We start from the raw sequence: 13,762 nt of genomic DNA, 5'->3' as shown, positions 1-13,762 counted from the left end.
ATTAAAAACATCTTTAATTGGTTTGATAGCCAGAAAGCTGTCAGCCTGAGAGAGAGATATGCCAAGATGTGCAAGATTTGGAAGTATGATGGTTATAATTTTAGGTGGAAGTATAGCAAAATCTTCATTTTTAATTAATGCTAAAAATATTTATTTAACAAATGAGCACACTCTTACTCTGACTGATTAGAATATTAACAATTAACTCATGTGTTTTATCATTAAAGCTTACAGTAACAAGTGTGATAAATCTTTCATCATCATAGTAAAACTTATTTTGTTTTTAATTAAAGTTTGAAAAAAATTGAAATAACTTTAAAAGTAAATGGGTTATGATCTTTTACAACCTAGATCTTTTCAAGCCTGCAAGATAGTAACCATACAAGTTATTTTTAAAAAAATTCAAGGGTTTTTGTTTTTTAGGGACCAATTTTGTGTTACATAAAATGAATTCTTTTTTTTGTCTACCCTCCAGTCATATTTGTCTTTTGTATATAAGGCTGTTGGATTTTTTAATCTTCCTAAATACTTAGTTTCATAGTTTGTTTAGCTTTGTTTAAGCTGTAAAACACTAATAAAAAAACTTAACATGACATAAAAACCAAGTTTTTTTTGGAAAAAAGGTCAAAATTTAAACTCTAATCTCTTATGAACTAAATTACATTCTACACTGAACTTTTCTTACAATAAATAAAATGAGTGGTTAAAATTTGACGCAAATCTGAGAAATATGGGTTACCTAAAATTTTTAAAATCAAAAGTGATAAAGTCTAGTTATGAATATTTTACTTATTTGCCAGGTCCACCAATTTTATATGTAATAGAAGTAATGATAATAGTAATAATAGTAATGATAAAAATGATGATAATGAAAATGATAGAAAACCTATAGAAAACCTATAGATTTTCTTTTTTTGTGACTATAGATGCAAGCTTCACAGGTTCTGAAAGTAATCGACTCAAGTATGTGTTTAAAGGTCCTGCAAAAGACGAAGGAAAGATGTTGTACTATATCTATGGAACAAAAACTTCTGACAAAGATGGTGGCCTTCTTAACACTGGTTATAAACCTAAGGGAATAGGTTTTGATTGGCCTGAAACATATCGCCATGCAAATCACAGTTATTATGATGCAACATTTATGAGTGAAGGTAAACAATGAGTTATTTGTTTTCTTACTTTAAACAGGACCTTACAGTCAAGAAAAACTTACTCATTATGAAAAAAGTTTTTTCTTATCTTGCAATCATGTTTTTTTTCTTATCAACATTTTAAAAACATTTCCCCATTTTTTTCAGTGTCATAGCTAAGGCAGGTAACTGGGACAGACCCTTCTGGGTGGCACTTTTTAAAGGGTAGCATCTTTAGCTCTATTAACCTGTTTTCTAAATCTAAATACTTCCCCTGCAAGTTAGAATTGTATGTTGTGTAATTTTACTTTTATTCAGTCAATATATATTGGAAAGTGGATTGTTCAAGATTGTCTTAAGATGATTCAAGGTTTATTGTTGTAAGTTTTGGATAGTAATTGAAAAAAAAAATAAAAAAAAGTTTAAAACCATCACAAAGCTCCTACAACTTTTTTGTTTTGTTAAAGAAGATTTTTTTCAAGTTCAAATGCAAAGTTTGGTGTCAGTTTGATTTTTATTTTAATTTGTTTAAATGAATTTCAAGTTGAAAGAAAGTGAAGTTTGATGAGTCATTTACAAAAAAAACTTATCATTGTAAGTACTTCATTTACAATTTCCCCACAAAACCATTATTTGTATGTAATGTTTGATAAAAATTTATTTACTGAAGGAATAATGTTCAAATTATATTTTTGGAGTCAATTTTTGTTATCTTTATATCAATCCAATATAAAGTGAGCAAAAGTGAATGAAACTGCTTTTAGAGAAAGGAAAAAAAAAAAGAAAGTTAGAATTAAAAAAAGACCAAATGTTCTCTCTTTAAATACATTCAGTTGAGAAACTATTTCTGCAAATATCACCCTAGCTCCTAAATCAATTTCCAAATTAAAAGACCTCTTCAGATTTAAATGGATTTTTGATCCACAATAAATAATTAAAGTTTCCCATAAACTCACAAGTACTCACAGGTAGTTTATGAAAGGCCAAACCTTTTCAACATTTAAACTTGATAAAATAATTGGCATCTCGTCAGCCAGCCATATGTGTCTAGTAGAATTTTACTGTCAAAATGAGCAGTTAGCCACAAAAGTTTCTTTAATGTTTTGGGCGATTGATTTTTTAATTTTTTTGTGTGCTCTGTATATTGAGCTTGCAGATAGTGTCATATCTTTGATGTCAATGCCAGAACTAGCACAAAAATGTACATGGCCTGTAACACTAGCACTAGGTAATGAATTAAAAAAAAAAAGCACTGGTTTTGGTACTAACTTTTTGTTTTATTTAGCTAGTGTTTGAACAGGGTGTTTTTTTAATATAACTGTCTTTCTAGTCTTTTGCTGGTAATACTTGCTGATTAGCTCTTCATTACCAGTTTCTTCTGAATATGAATTTTGTTTGACCTATGCAGTCTTAGTATATTTTTTCACTTCAGTTACCTTTTTTTTTTTTTGTGAAGCTCTTCTTGAAAATGTGGATTTGTTTTCATTCATGCTCCTTAAAACAAAATAAATGTGAACTTAGTAATGATTTAGATGATGTTAATAAAGAGGGTTTCCTTATTGAGAGAAAGAGACTTTAGTGCTTAATTGCTGCTGCTGCTGCTGCTGATAACAATTAAACACAGATAACACAGTTCTTTTGAACTGTTTATTTAAAAATATAATCTAGGTATTTCAGTTCCAGATATAGTAGTTTTAATTCGACTTTATCTGACAATCATTGCTGGCATTGTTTCCTGTGAACAAAGTTTTTCCAATTTAAAACTGATCAAGGATTACTGGAGAAAAAAAATTAATGTTCTTATGATGTTTTGAATAAGTCAAAAAAAAAAAAAAAAAAAAAACTCAGCTAACACTTTCAAACAAAATATTTCAAATTCCTTAGTTTGTACTTGGTTTATTTGTTTCATAAAACAAGTTTTAGCAAGTTTTGAAAATTTGGTGTTTGTGTTTTCATTACTTATTTTTATTTGTTTATAATCATTCAAGGCGCTGAATCATTATTTCCTCAAAATGATCTTCACATTGATGATGAAGATGCTGATTCTGAAGAAGATTTTGAAATTGTGGATTTCCAGAAAGATATCATTTTGTAAGTTCCTAAATTACACTTTATTTTCATACCTTTTACTGCAGAAAAATCTGCAACAATCAAACAGAATTACAAATCAGTTAAGTAACAAAACAAACAAAAAAAATTTAAAACTGTTTAATTTTATTATTCTTTTAAATGTACATGATAATTTTTCTATTGTAAAACAAACCAATGTAAATTTCTGTAGAATCTACTCTAAATATATTTTTTTTACTTGAAAATCAGTTTTTATCCAGAATGTAAGAAAATAACTCATGTAATGATGATTCTAATTAAGTGATCATCATCAATTTTTAATAGTGATCATATTATAATCATATTTTATTTGTTGTTCTTGTGTTTACTGCAGAATGCAAATACCTTCAACAGAAATTATAGGAGGAATAATTGAAAGGATTTCGTTACAAAGGTTGGTTCCATCATCCACTATTCATATCATTCTGGCTAATAGAGAATTAAAGTGAGAATAATTATTTAGTTTTACTTAAAGATAAATCTGTCAAAAACAAAACTTTTAACAATGTTGTAAATCAAAAAACTGAATTTTTTATTGAGATTTTTCAACATTAAATTTGTGAAAATTACTGATGATTCAAAAATTAAACTTGATCTTTTTTGTGTTAATTGGACCTGCTGTTGAGAATACTCTTTCAGAAGCTGTTGAGGTTGGACGAATTGTTATTCAAAGCATGATACAAAATGTCCAGAGTTGTTGACTGTTTTTTGAAAGAATCTATTTGATGAAAATCTTTCTTCAATTCAATATATTTATCAATTTGGCGACAATTTTATGTTTTGTGGATCTGAAACAGAACTTATTGTGTTTTGGAGTTCTATTTGCATTTCTTTTTAAAGTTCTTTTTGCAATCTAACTTGTGATGTTATTTCTATGAAATCATCTACATCAGGCGAAGTTGGCATCATTATTGACATTAACATCCTCATCTATAAACATTTGTGGATATATTTGTTCTATTTTAACAGCAAATGATATTGCCATATTTTTTGAGGAATAATTTAAATGATCGTTAGAGCTTGGTATATTTTCACTCTGTAAATAAATTATCAGAGTCATTAAAACTGGATCTCTTCTCTTGTGATCCTTTTTTTGATAGCATGTATCAGTTTTTTTGGCTATACCAGTTTGCATTGGTTGCAAGATTTCAAAAAAAAATTGGTTGCAAGATTTCAAAAAAAAATTGGTTGCAAGATTTCAAAAAAAAATTGGTTGCAAGATTTCAAAAAAAAATTGGTTGCAAGATTTCAAAAAAAAATTGGTTGCAAGATTTCCTCTATTTATTGGCACCTTTTTTGTGCTTGTGCAACACTTCCCTCTCTTCCATTGATAATTAATTGATTAAAAACTTTTACCTGGGCATTAATGACTATTAAATTTAAACAAATTGTGTTATTTTTGATTTATCTAATCTATCCAATTTCCATTTTCTCTTAAAATGATAATATTTATTATTTATAATTTATATCATACCCTTTCAAAAGAATTTTCATGAAGTATTAAATAATTTTTCAAATAATCAACGCCAAATCTGATCTGGTAAAATTTCGACCAAATGGGAAAGAAAAGTATCCATGAGAATGTTAATTGGCAAACTTTTGGTTTAAATAAACAAGGAAACCAATCTAATGTTGATAAAGCAAAACTAGTTGGTGTTTCAGAGGACTTCATTCGAAATACATTAAAAAAGTTTAAAGAAACTGACACTGTCAAAGATTCTCCAAGGCATTGTAGGCCTTCAAAGTTGACTGAAAAAGACAAAAATGTCATTTTTTGCAGGGCCAAATCATCGGATAGGCATTTTTAATTTAACCAGATAATTTAATGCTTTTATAAAGAATGTTACAGTTGGCAAAGAAACATTGGCAAAAGTGTTATTCAACAAAGGCATAGGGTTGCAAAAATGATTGAACTTGTGCCAAGAAAGAATCAGCTGGTCTGTTAAAGAATGGTGTTGGGTAATTTTTAGTGATGAGGTTAATTTTGAGGTACTAAATTGCAAAGGAAAGATGTATATTAAAAGTTACAAACATTAGAAGCATTTATCTCGCTATATTACACCAAGGTTACAAGGAGGTGAAAGCTCCGCTGGAATATGGTAATGTATTTCTCACAAAGGTCCACAACTCAGCAATACACTGGAAGAATCAATCAATATAGTTACAAAGATACTCTAAAAAATTGTTGAAAACAGTCGGCAACATTTTTCTTTATGGAAGAAGCAAAAAGAGATATTTCAGCAGGATGGTGTCACACCATACTGCGCATTCAACTCAAGACTAGTTCAATGAAAAAGGCCACAAAGTTTTTTTTCATTCCTTGGTGTGCTTGATTACCTGATTTAAATCCTATTGAGCATTTATGGAGCTGGACTGACGGAAAACTTGCCAAATACAAGATAACTTCAGTTGAAAATCTTAAATAATAGTTATTAGAGATGGGCATAGTTACCAAAGGATTATTGCATGAGATGACTGAATCCATACCTCATCTCATCCAATAATGCATAAAAGCAAAAGGAGGTTACTTTAAATATTAATTTATCATTTTTTTATAAAGTTTTTTCGACTATTTTCAATTTGTTTAAACTTAATTGCCAGTTTCTGTAAAACCAATTTAATAGTTACATCTTCCTCTTGTATTTTTACATATATAAATTTACAAAGTTCTATTGCAAAATTTTTTTATTTTGTTAATTAAAACTTACTAAATGTTAATTAATAAAAAATTTTAAAAACACTTTTGTTTTGACAATTTTATTAAAAAAGCAGACCGATATCTGAACAAATTCCCCCTCTTCTAAACTTTCTGGACACACTAAAGAATGTTTTTTAGCCGATTTTTTAAACATCAGCCACTTAAATTAGTAATAATTTGTTCAGTATTCAATGTCATAACTCATTTTGCTCACCAAAATCTGAATTGTAATCAGAGTACTGATCTTCTGTGAAATCTTGTATTTCTTTTTCCATCAACCAAATCTTTGATATAATCAAGCATTTCATTGGGAATATAATTTTTTGGTATGTAAAAACAATCCATCATGGCTAAATACAGCGTGTGATTATGGCAAAATTGATTTAAAACACACATTGCCATATTTTTTCATTATGGCTATTACGTCGTTAATTTATGCAATAACATCATTTTTTAAAGAATATCTCAAAATCTGCAAACTTCGCTTCAACGAAATGTTTAATTGTTTCTGCATTTGCCTGCTTAATTATTTCTGTCAAATCCAGAACATTTATTCAAGCATTCGAACGTAGCATTCAATTGTATTTGAGTTTATTCCAAGCACATGTAGTGTTACCTTTACACAACGTAAAATAGTGGCCTTTGCCTACTGTAATTGGAAATTTACGCTTTGTATTTTTTAATTTTTCAAGAAAGTTCCCGATGTTCATTACATTTTTCTTTAACAAAGCTGTTACACTTTGAAATAGCTGTCGGACTTTAAAATCCTTTTTGTTAAAATTTACAAATTTATGGAACAATTTCAAGTATTGATTATGATTATGTAACATTTATATGTTAAATTATTGCATTAACGAATATTTATAAGCAGTTTAAATAACCGACTGTGTTTTAAAAATCAACTAAAATAATACTACACGAAGTAAAAACCATGCAAAATGTATTTTCATTTCTCCACATCAACCCTTTATATAAATCTATAGAATTATTATTATTATTATTTTAAAATTCTTTTTATTAACAAAATATTCTTTTTAATTCTATGATTTGCATTATGTTTTGCTGCAATGCTCACCATGTCTTTTCAGTTTAAAAATTATTCGAATACTTAGAAAAAAATATTCGAATATTAAATAGCTAAAAAACACGCAAATATATTCGATTATCAAGTATTCGAATCCTCTGATTGGTTGGTTAACTATCCATTGAAAGAAAACACCCAACAGATGTTTTAAAAATTACAGTTTTGTATGGGAACTTTTTCTGCACATTATAAGTACAACCCTTCACTGCAAAAACGGCTCAGTGACTGACACTATCATGCAATCAAACACGAATCTGCTTGCTATGGAACTTTAAATCCGGTGGAGACCTTTTAGCAAACTCACTCTTTAGAATTACTTTGCTGTACGAATTGTGATCGTAGATCTGACGCATTAAAAATATTGTTGTGTTGTCATTACAAATCTTTGTTGTGTTGTCGAATCGAACGAATCTTTCCCGATATATGACACTTCTTAACACAGCGTCTCTTTTTATTTAAGTCTGTTACCCTAAGTTGTATTACTGAATTATATGAAATAATGTAATTTTTTAATTTGATTATTGTTTTTTTTTCTTTATTCTTTACAGGTTCTTTTCTATTTTGTTTAGGTCGACAGAACGTGTCATTGACTTTGTTCGATGGGCAGAACAGCCCCCTTTATATGTGCAGTTACGTTTAGTCTTGACCTGAGATATATAATAACTCTTTTCATTCATTCGGTTATTTAACAAAAGAAATCATAACTGATGTCGAGAGGTTAAGTTTTTAAAAAACTTCTTTTAAACAGTTGAGTGGTAATTCGCTAATTTTGGCAGATTTTTTGGCAGATTTTTTGAGAAAAAGTTGATTTTTTTCTTCACGTTGCTTTGTATTTTTGTAATTTTGGGATGTGACGTAAATCGTAACTGGAAAATCTTAGTCGAATTTCACTCTCAACGGTTTGCATTTTTAATGCTTCCTGTAATTTTTAATCCACAGTGTAAATAAAAGAATGTATCATTTTTAATGATTATGTGTAAATTTGTATTTTTATGGATGAAAAACAATTTATTTATTTCACTTATATATTTATTTTCTTAATTATTCAAAAAGTGCTATTGTCAACCATTTTAATAAAGTAGAATTTTTTTCGTAAATTTAAGTTCATACTTTTGGTACATTGTCGATCAAAGTCTGCACGGACAAACAGTCACGTCTTGAAAAGTGCTGCCAATTTAAACCGAGCCACGTCAAACAATACCAGTTTAAACAGCATTTCAGAAAACTGTCATTGTCGCTCTGATTATGTAAATATTATGTTGCGTGATGACATAACAAGGCCGATACTTAAGCGATTAAGATAGTAGTCTGCTCAAATGTAAAGGCAAATTGATCAACAGATAACCAATAGAAAATCACGCAAAACGTAGCTGGAAGTTAATTATCGATAGAATAAGTAAATTGCTCTTTGTAGTCATAAGGATACTTCGAAACTGAAACAACAAAAATCTTTGTTTAAATATTTCCACAAATTTCGATTGATCTTAGGCACCAAGTCAGCTTTTTAGCAATTTCAATTGATCTCTCTCGAAATATATGGCGCGGGTATTCCCCCCTCCCTTAACTATTTCTGCTTTAAATTTCCTATTTTTATTCTTGTTTCAAAATTAATTTATCAAGTTAACTAAAGGTTAGAGTGCAAAGTTAATGCTGCTCGCATTTTTATCGTTTTTAATGCAGCTTAAACGGATCATTACTTCTTAAGTATGCACTATTTTCTTGGATGAGCACTTTTTTCCTTCTGCTGCGTAACATTGATTTAAATCCAAGACTCGTAAATCAAATCTCGTAAATCTCTTTCCTCACAATGAATTAATTTGTTAATTACAAGATTAATTAATTTAAGGTTTCTCTGTTACCCTGGTAATAATTGCAGTTGGCGACAGTTTGAATTTTGCTTGTCATATGCTTCAAATAATTTTTTCTGGTAACCCCCCCCCCCCTCCAGGAATTGCAACGCTAAATATGATGCTATTTTAGATTTTTTCTAAGTGATATTTATTTACAAATAAGATTCTGTCACTTTTTGAAAAAACTCACGTGATCATTAAAAGCTCAAACAACTTCGGAGAAATCGCGGTTTATTTTTCTTTTAAATGTAAACAAACCAGAAAATCTTTTTTGATGATATTTCATGATTATGCTACACCGTGTTCATTTTTCCTTCAACAGTTCCAGTTCAATATCAATTTTTCCGGGATATACATGGTCATTGAAACAAAATGGAAGCTAAAAAAGTATGTGTGAGTGACGGGGGATGGAGGGGAGCTTAAAGTGTACTGGTCCTACTTCCCTGACCTTTTTTGCCCAATCAAATTGTATGAAACTTATATTAAAACGATAGGAAAGTTATCTGAATTTGCCCCCCTCTTTTTTATTTTATTGCCGAATATAATTAAAATTGAAAAGTGTTTCCGGCAAGCAGGTTCTATAATGGCTTCTAGTATTTTTTATTAAAAAAAAAGTATACAAGGCCTTTTATTTTTTGGTTTGTATACCGTGACTTATGACTGCCGATATGCAAGAAGCATTGGGAAACAAAACAACGTTTTAATAGTCTTTTTTTCTTATAATATCATCTACTATTAGCAACTGAAGTTGTGCCCCTCCACTTTAATCCACATTAATTGAACCCGACGGCCCTGGCATAAGTACAAACAAGTTGTAAAACTGAAGTTTTACAAAATGTTGAGTAAACGTGTGAATAGATATGCAACTAGAACGTTTTTTTCTTACACTAATCATTTAAATGAATAAAGAAAACTCTTTTTTTTAAACAAATAGAAAAGCTGATGTAAACGCGCACGCGCGTTTCTTTTATTCGCAAATCTGTGATTATAAGATCTCTTTTCTACAACTATAAAGCGAACTATTTTTTTCGTCATTTTTAATTTGGTATTTTTATTAAAAAATCTCTTCAAGAAATTTAAGAAACCGGTAGTATTGAAAAGGCAAACCCAGCAACTCTATATAATTAAAAAAGTCATAAAAATAGAATGGCTTTGTTTAATGTTTAATTACAAGTTTAAAGGTTTTTACGATTAGGTTTTTTTAAAGCTTTTTTTTAAAAAAAGCGACACGTCGTGTTTAAAGCCATCACATGGAGAAATAATGCTATTAACTCTGGTTCTTAACTCTTTCAAACAAAAAGTCTCAATATATTTGATTAAAGAAATATTTCTTTTATAAATGGATTCTTTTTACAAATAGGAAATTACGACTTGTAATGGTTTCTTTGAATTTACGTGATTTGTGCAGGAGTTGAATGTTTTTTTGTTGTTTTGAACTTACGCTTGGTTCGAAAAAAAAAATCCCTTGATTTTGGAGTTCGTTTGAATGAAGTTTCACGATAAAAACTAAAATTCTAAGTTATTTAGATTTAAAAACAAAAACACTCTAAACATTTAACTGGAATTTTTCTTTACGTAATGGGAGATGTAATTAACATAACGGGAGATGTAATTACCATTAAAAGAAATGTAATTAACATAACGGGGTATTTGATCGTAGTAATTTGAACTGAAACGTCAAGAAATAAAATGACATAAAGAAATACGGAGCCGCTACATGTAATTAAAATGTAATTAAAACGTTGACTTCAGTTTTTATCGCAACAAGGTTATCAGAAGATATAAAATTTTCTCCGTTATCTGAAGATATAAAATTTTTAACTAAACATCGGTTTTTGTTTTTTCCATTAATAAATTTTATCACAAATAAAGTACAAATTTCTATACCAGTCTTTTAAAAGAAATTGAATTCTTAGAAGTTTTAACACAAAACTATTTAGGTGTTTTATGCAGCAAAACTTAATGGTGTGACAAATTTATAACCAAATTTATAATTTATAAACCCCTATCATTTGTTATTTTTTAAAAAATGAGTTTAACGTATTTGATTGAATAGCAATTTTACGCATGCTGTGAAAGGTTGAAACAAAATGATATAATGTATGTGAAGTATTGAGAATTTTTTTTTTCTGCAACCTTATAATTTCGTAGTTCTAAATACAAAAGTTACTTTAAATTCCAATAATTTCAAATGACTAATATAAGAAGTTCGTACTTCATTCGTTATTATTCGTTAATAGCCAAAAATCAAAACGCCGATCCCTCATTTTGATAAATGCAGTCGAAGATGTTTTATTTTTGAAGAATCAATAAACGACTAAAGTTTATAACCTTGAACTTGATTTAGTGATAAATTATATGAAGTCGATTGGTTGTAATGATTTGTTTAAACTTTTTTTCATTTAATTGTTCATCGTTATTTTCTTTTCAATTTCTACATTTTTTTTTTTTTTTTGCACGTTTATTTTCCAGCGCCAGGATTTTTTTTCCCAGATCTCCGAGTGGCAACATTACAAATTTAAATAAATTTTATTGGCGATGAGCGCTTCGATAACAAAGAAATTATCGCTAATTTATTTATTTAGAATATTGAACGATATTTTAAAAATTTCGAATATTGATAACGATTTGTTCCAAATTTTTACTACTTCCTCGTGCATCCAATTAATGCAACGGCGAATCAACAACTTCAAGTAAATTACTACAACAAATCAGAAGAACAAATTAAATCACTTTTTCTCTTTCTAATATTATATATTTTCAAGGTCATAATCATAGATAAGTCCCAAATCAAAATATCGGATTAACAGAGATCATGAAGTATTAGATCATTATATTGCAAAGTTATCTCAATCTTAACTGCTTGAATCAACAATATTTACTTTTGTAGAGTTACATAACGTTTGGAAATGTTGCGTTAAAGTCTTTCAACTCGCTTCGCCATGAAGAAATAACTAAAATTTCACGAAGAATATTACTTCCAATGATAACAACAAATTATAATCTTAGCAATAAATGTTACTAAAGTATTACTTCAATAATAATAAAGAAGGTATTCCAGAAACCTATTGTACCTAATTCCGATTTTCAATTCAAACAGATTTGAAATAATTACTGAGGGATAGATTCTTACAAACAGCGCGATAAAAAAAAACTTTTTACTGGGGCAGTTCTTTCTGAAACATCTTGGCGTTTAAAAAGTTGCTACTGACATTAGAAAGTTTTAAAGCCTTTTCCTCTCATGTTAATTTAATTATTATTAATTAACTATTATTAATTATATCTTACTAATTTACTTATATTCTCATATTCTTTTATTTTCTCTCTCTTTTTTTCTTTTTTCTTTCACTTTTTTAGTCATTTTTTTTATCGCTTAAAATTTTTATTACTTTTCAACAACGACGAGTGAACAACGACTATAGAAATGTTGCGTGCAGTTTGTGTGATAAATCTTTACGGGAAAATCAACATAAACAAAAAATTGATAAATGCAAATAAAAATTCTGTGGATTAAATAAGCAAATGATAAATTCTTTAACAAGATAAATAATTCAATTAAAGTCAACATATTCCGTGGTAATTAATAAAATAAAATACAATTGGCGGTAGTTAATTAGTTGCTTGAGCAGACCTTAAAATATTTTGATTAGAATGTCTTTTCATTATTGGTATTGAATAATATTTATTTAGATATTTGGTTAATTCTCAATTTCTAAATCAATAGTTATTAATGTAAACGTAAACTTCAGTATGAAATGTCTTTGAAACCAAGTTCGAGTAAAAACTAGTGGGTGAGCCGTAATAAAAGGATAAATCTGAAAATATCCAAACGTTAAAATAAACTAGCATGGTGACGTCATTACATTTATATTAAAAGCATTTTGGTAGTACAGTAATTCAATTTTAAAATTCGTTTGATTCTTGCTGTTTTCATTGCCCGTTTTAAAAGAACGTTAATTCGAACAATTCTTTCTTAAAATACACAATTTAATCTAGTTTGAGAAGTGCTATTTTTACCGCAATAGAGCATCCAGAACTTATCTTACTCTGAAATGGTTTTTTATGCCTTGAATAATTTATAAAAAGGAATGTAAACGAAATTAACTAAAAGTTATTTTTATGTAAAAAGATTTGTAATAATGATAACAAAAATAATAATAATAATAATAATAATAATAATAATAATAATAATAATAATAATAATAATAATAATAATAATAATAATAATAATAATAATAATAATAATAATAATAATAATAGTAATAATAATAATAATAATAATAATGATAATAATAATAATAATAATAATAATAATAATAATAATAATAATAATAATAATAATAATAATAATAATAATAATAATAATAATAATAATAATAATAATAATAATAATAATAATAATAATAATAATAATAATAATAATAATAATAATAATAATGATAATAATAATTTTTATTGTTATTATTATTATTATTGTTACTATTATCATAATAGCTGTATGAATACTAATAATTTTTATAAATGTAATGCTAAGTTTTAGATATTTTTTTGTTATCTAAATATACCAGCTGTTGAAACTGAAGTCTGTAGCATATAATTCTGGGAAAAAAGCAATAGAAGGTTTGAACTGAAACTATAAACCAGATGGATTATATGTAAATAAATATTTTTGAGTTGTAGCGGGGAGCTCATAAAATGTAATTGGAAAACTTTAAGGGTCAGTCCACTCTGGCTTTTATTGCCACATGCTAGGCATCTATCTCTTTTTATATACAACTACTTATAAAATGCGCTGGCGATGTAATGCGAAGGACGTCGGAAGACTTTTTTTAGTGACAATAAGGCTCAGTGACATTTGCGTCAACGTGGTTGCATTGTCTAAACGATAACG

General features: G+C 28.0%; 1 protein-coding gene across 1 annotated transcript in view; it reads left to right on the top strand.

The window, feature by feature from the left end:
• Positions 1-8,041, top strand: part of LOC145192618 (uncharacterized) — a 9,951-nt gene extending 1,910 nt beyond the window's left edge. Inside the window, exons 4-7 of the mRNA XM_090074439.1 lie at positions 927-1,151; positions 3,119-3,221; positions 3,574-3,684; positions 7,591-8,041. Of these exons, the coding sequence (XP_089930565.1) occupies positions 927-1,151; positions 3,119-3,221; positions 3,574-3,684; positions 7,591-7,672 (521 nt within the window). The 3' untranslated portion in view covers positions 7,673-8,041. The remainder of the gene's footprint in view (positions 1-926; positions 1,152-3,118; positions 3,222-3,573; positions 3,685-7,590) is intronic.
• The last annotated feature ends 5,721 nt before the right edge of the window (positions 8,042-13,762 follow it).

This window comes from Hydra viridissima, unplaced genomic scaffold, assembly GCF_058129835.1.
Source record: "Hydra viridissima isolate aposymbiotic clone 2 unplaced genomic scaffold, HvirCarnegie_v1 scaffold_1, whole genome shotgun sequence".
Taxonomy (NCBI): Eukaryota; Metazoa; Cnidaria; class Hydrozoa; order Anthoathecata; family Hydridae; genus Hydra; species Hydra viridissima.
This window is presented reverse-complemented; position numbering and strand designations above follow the sequence as displayed.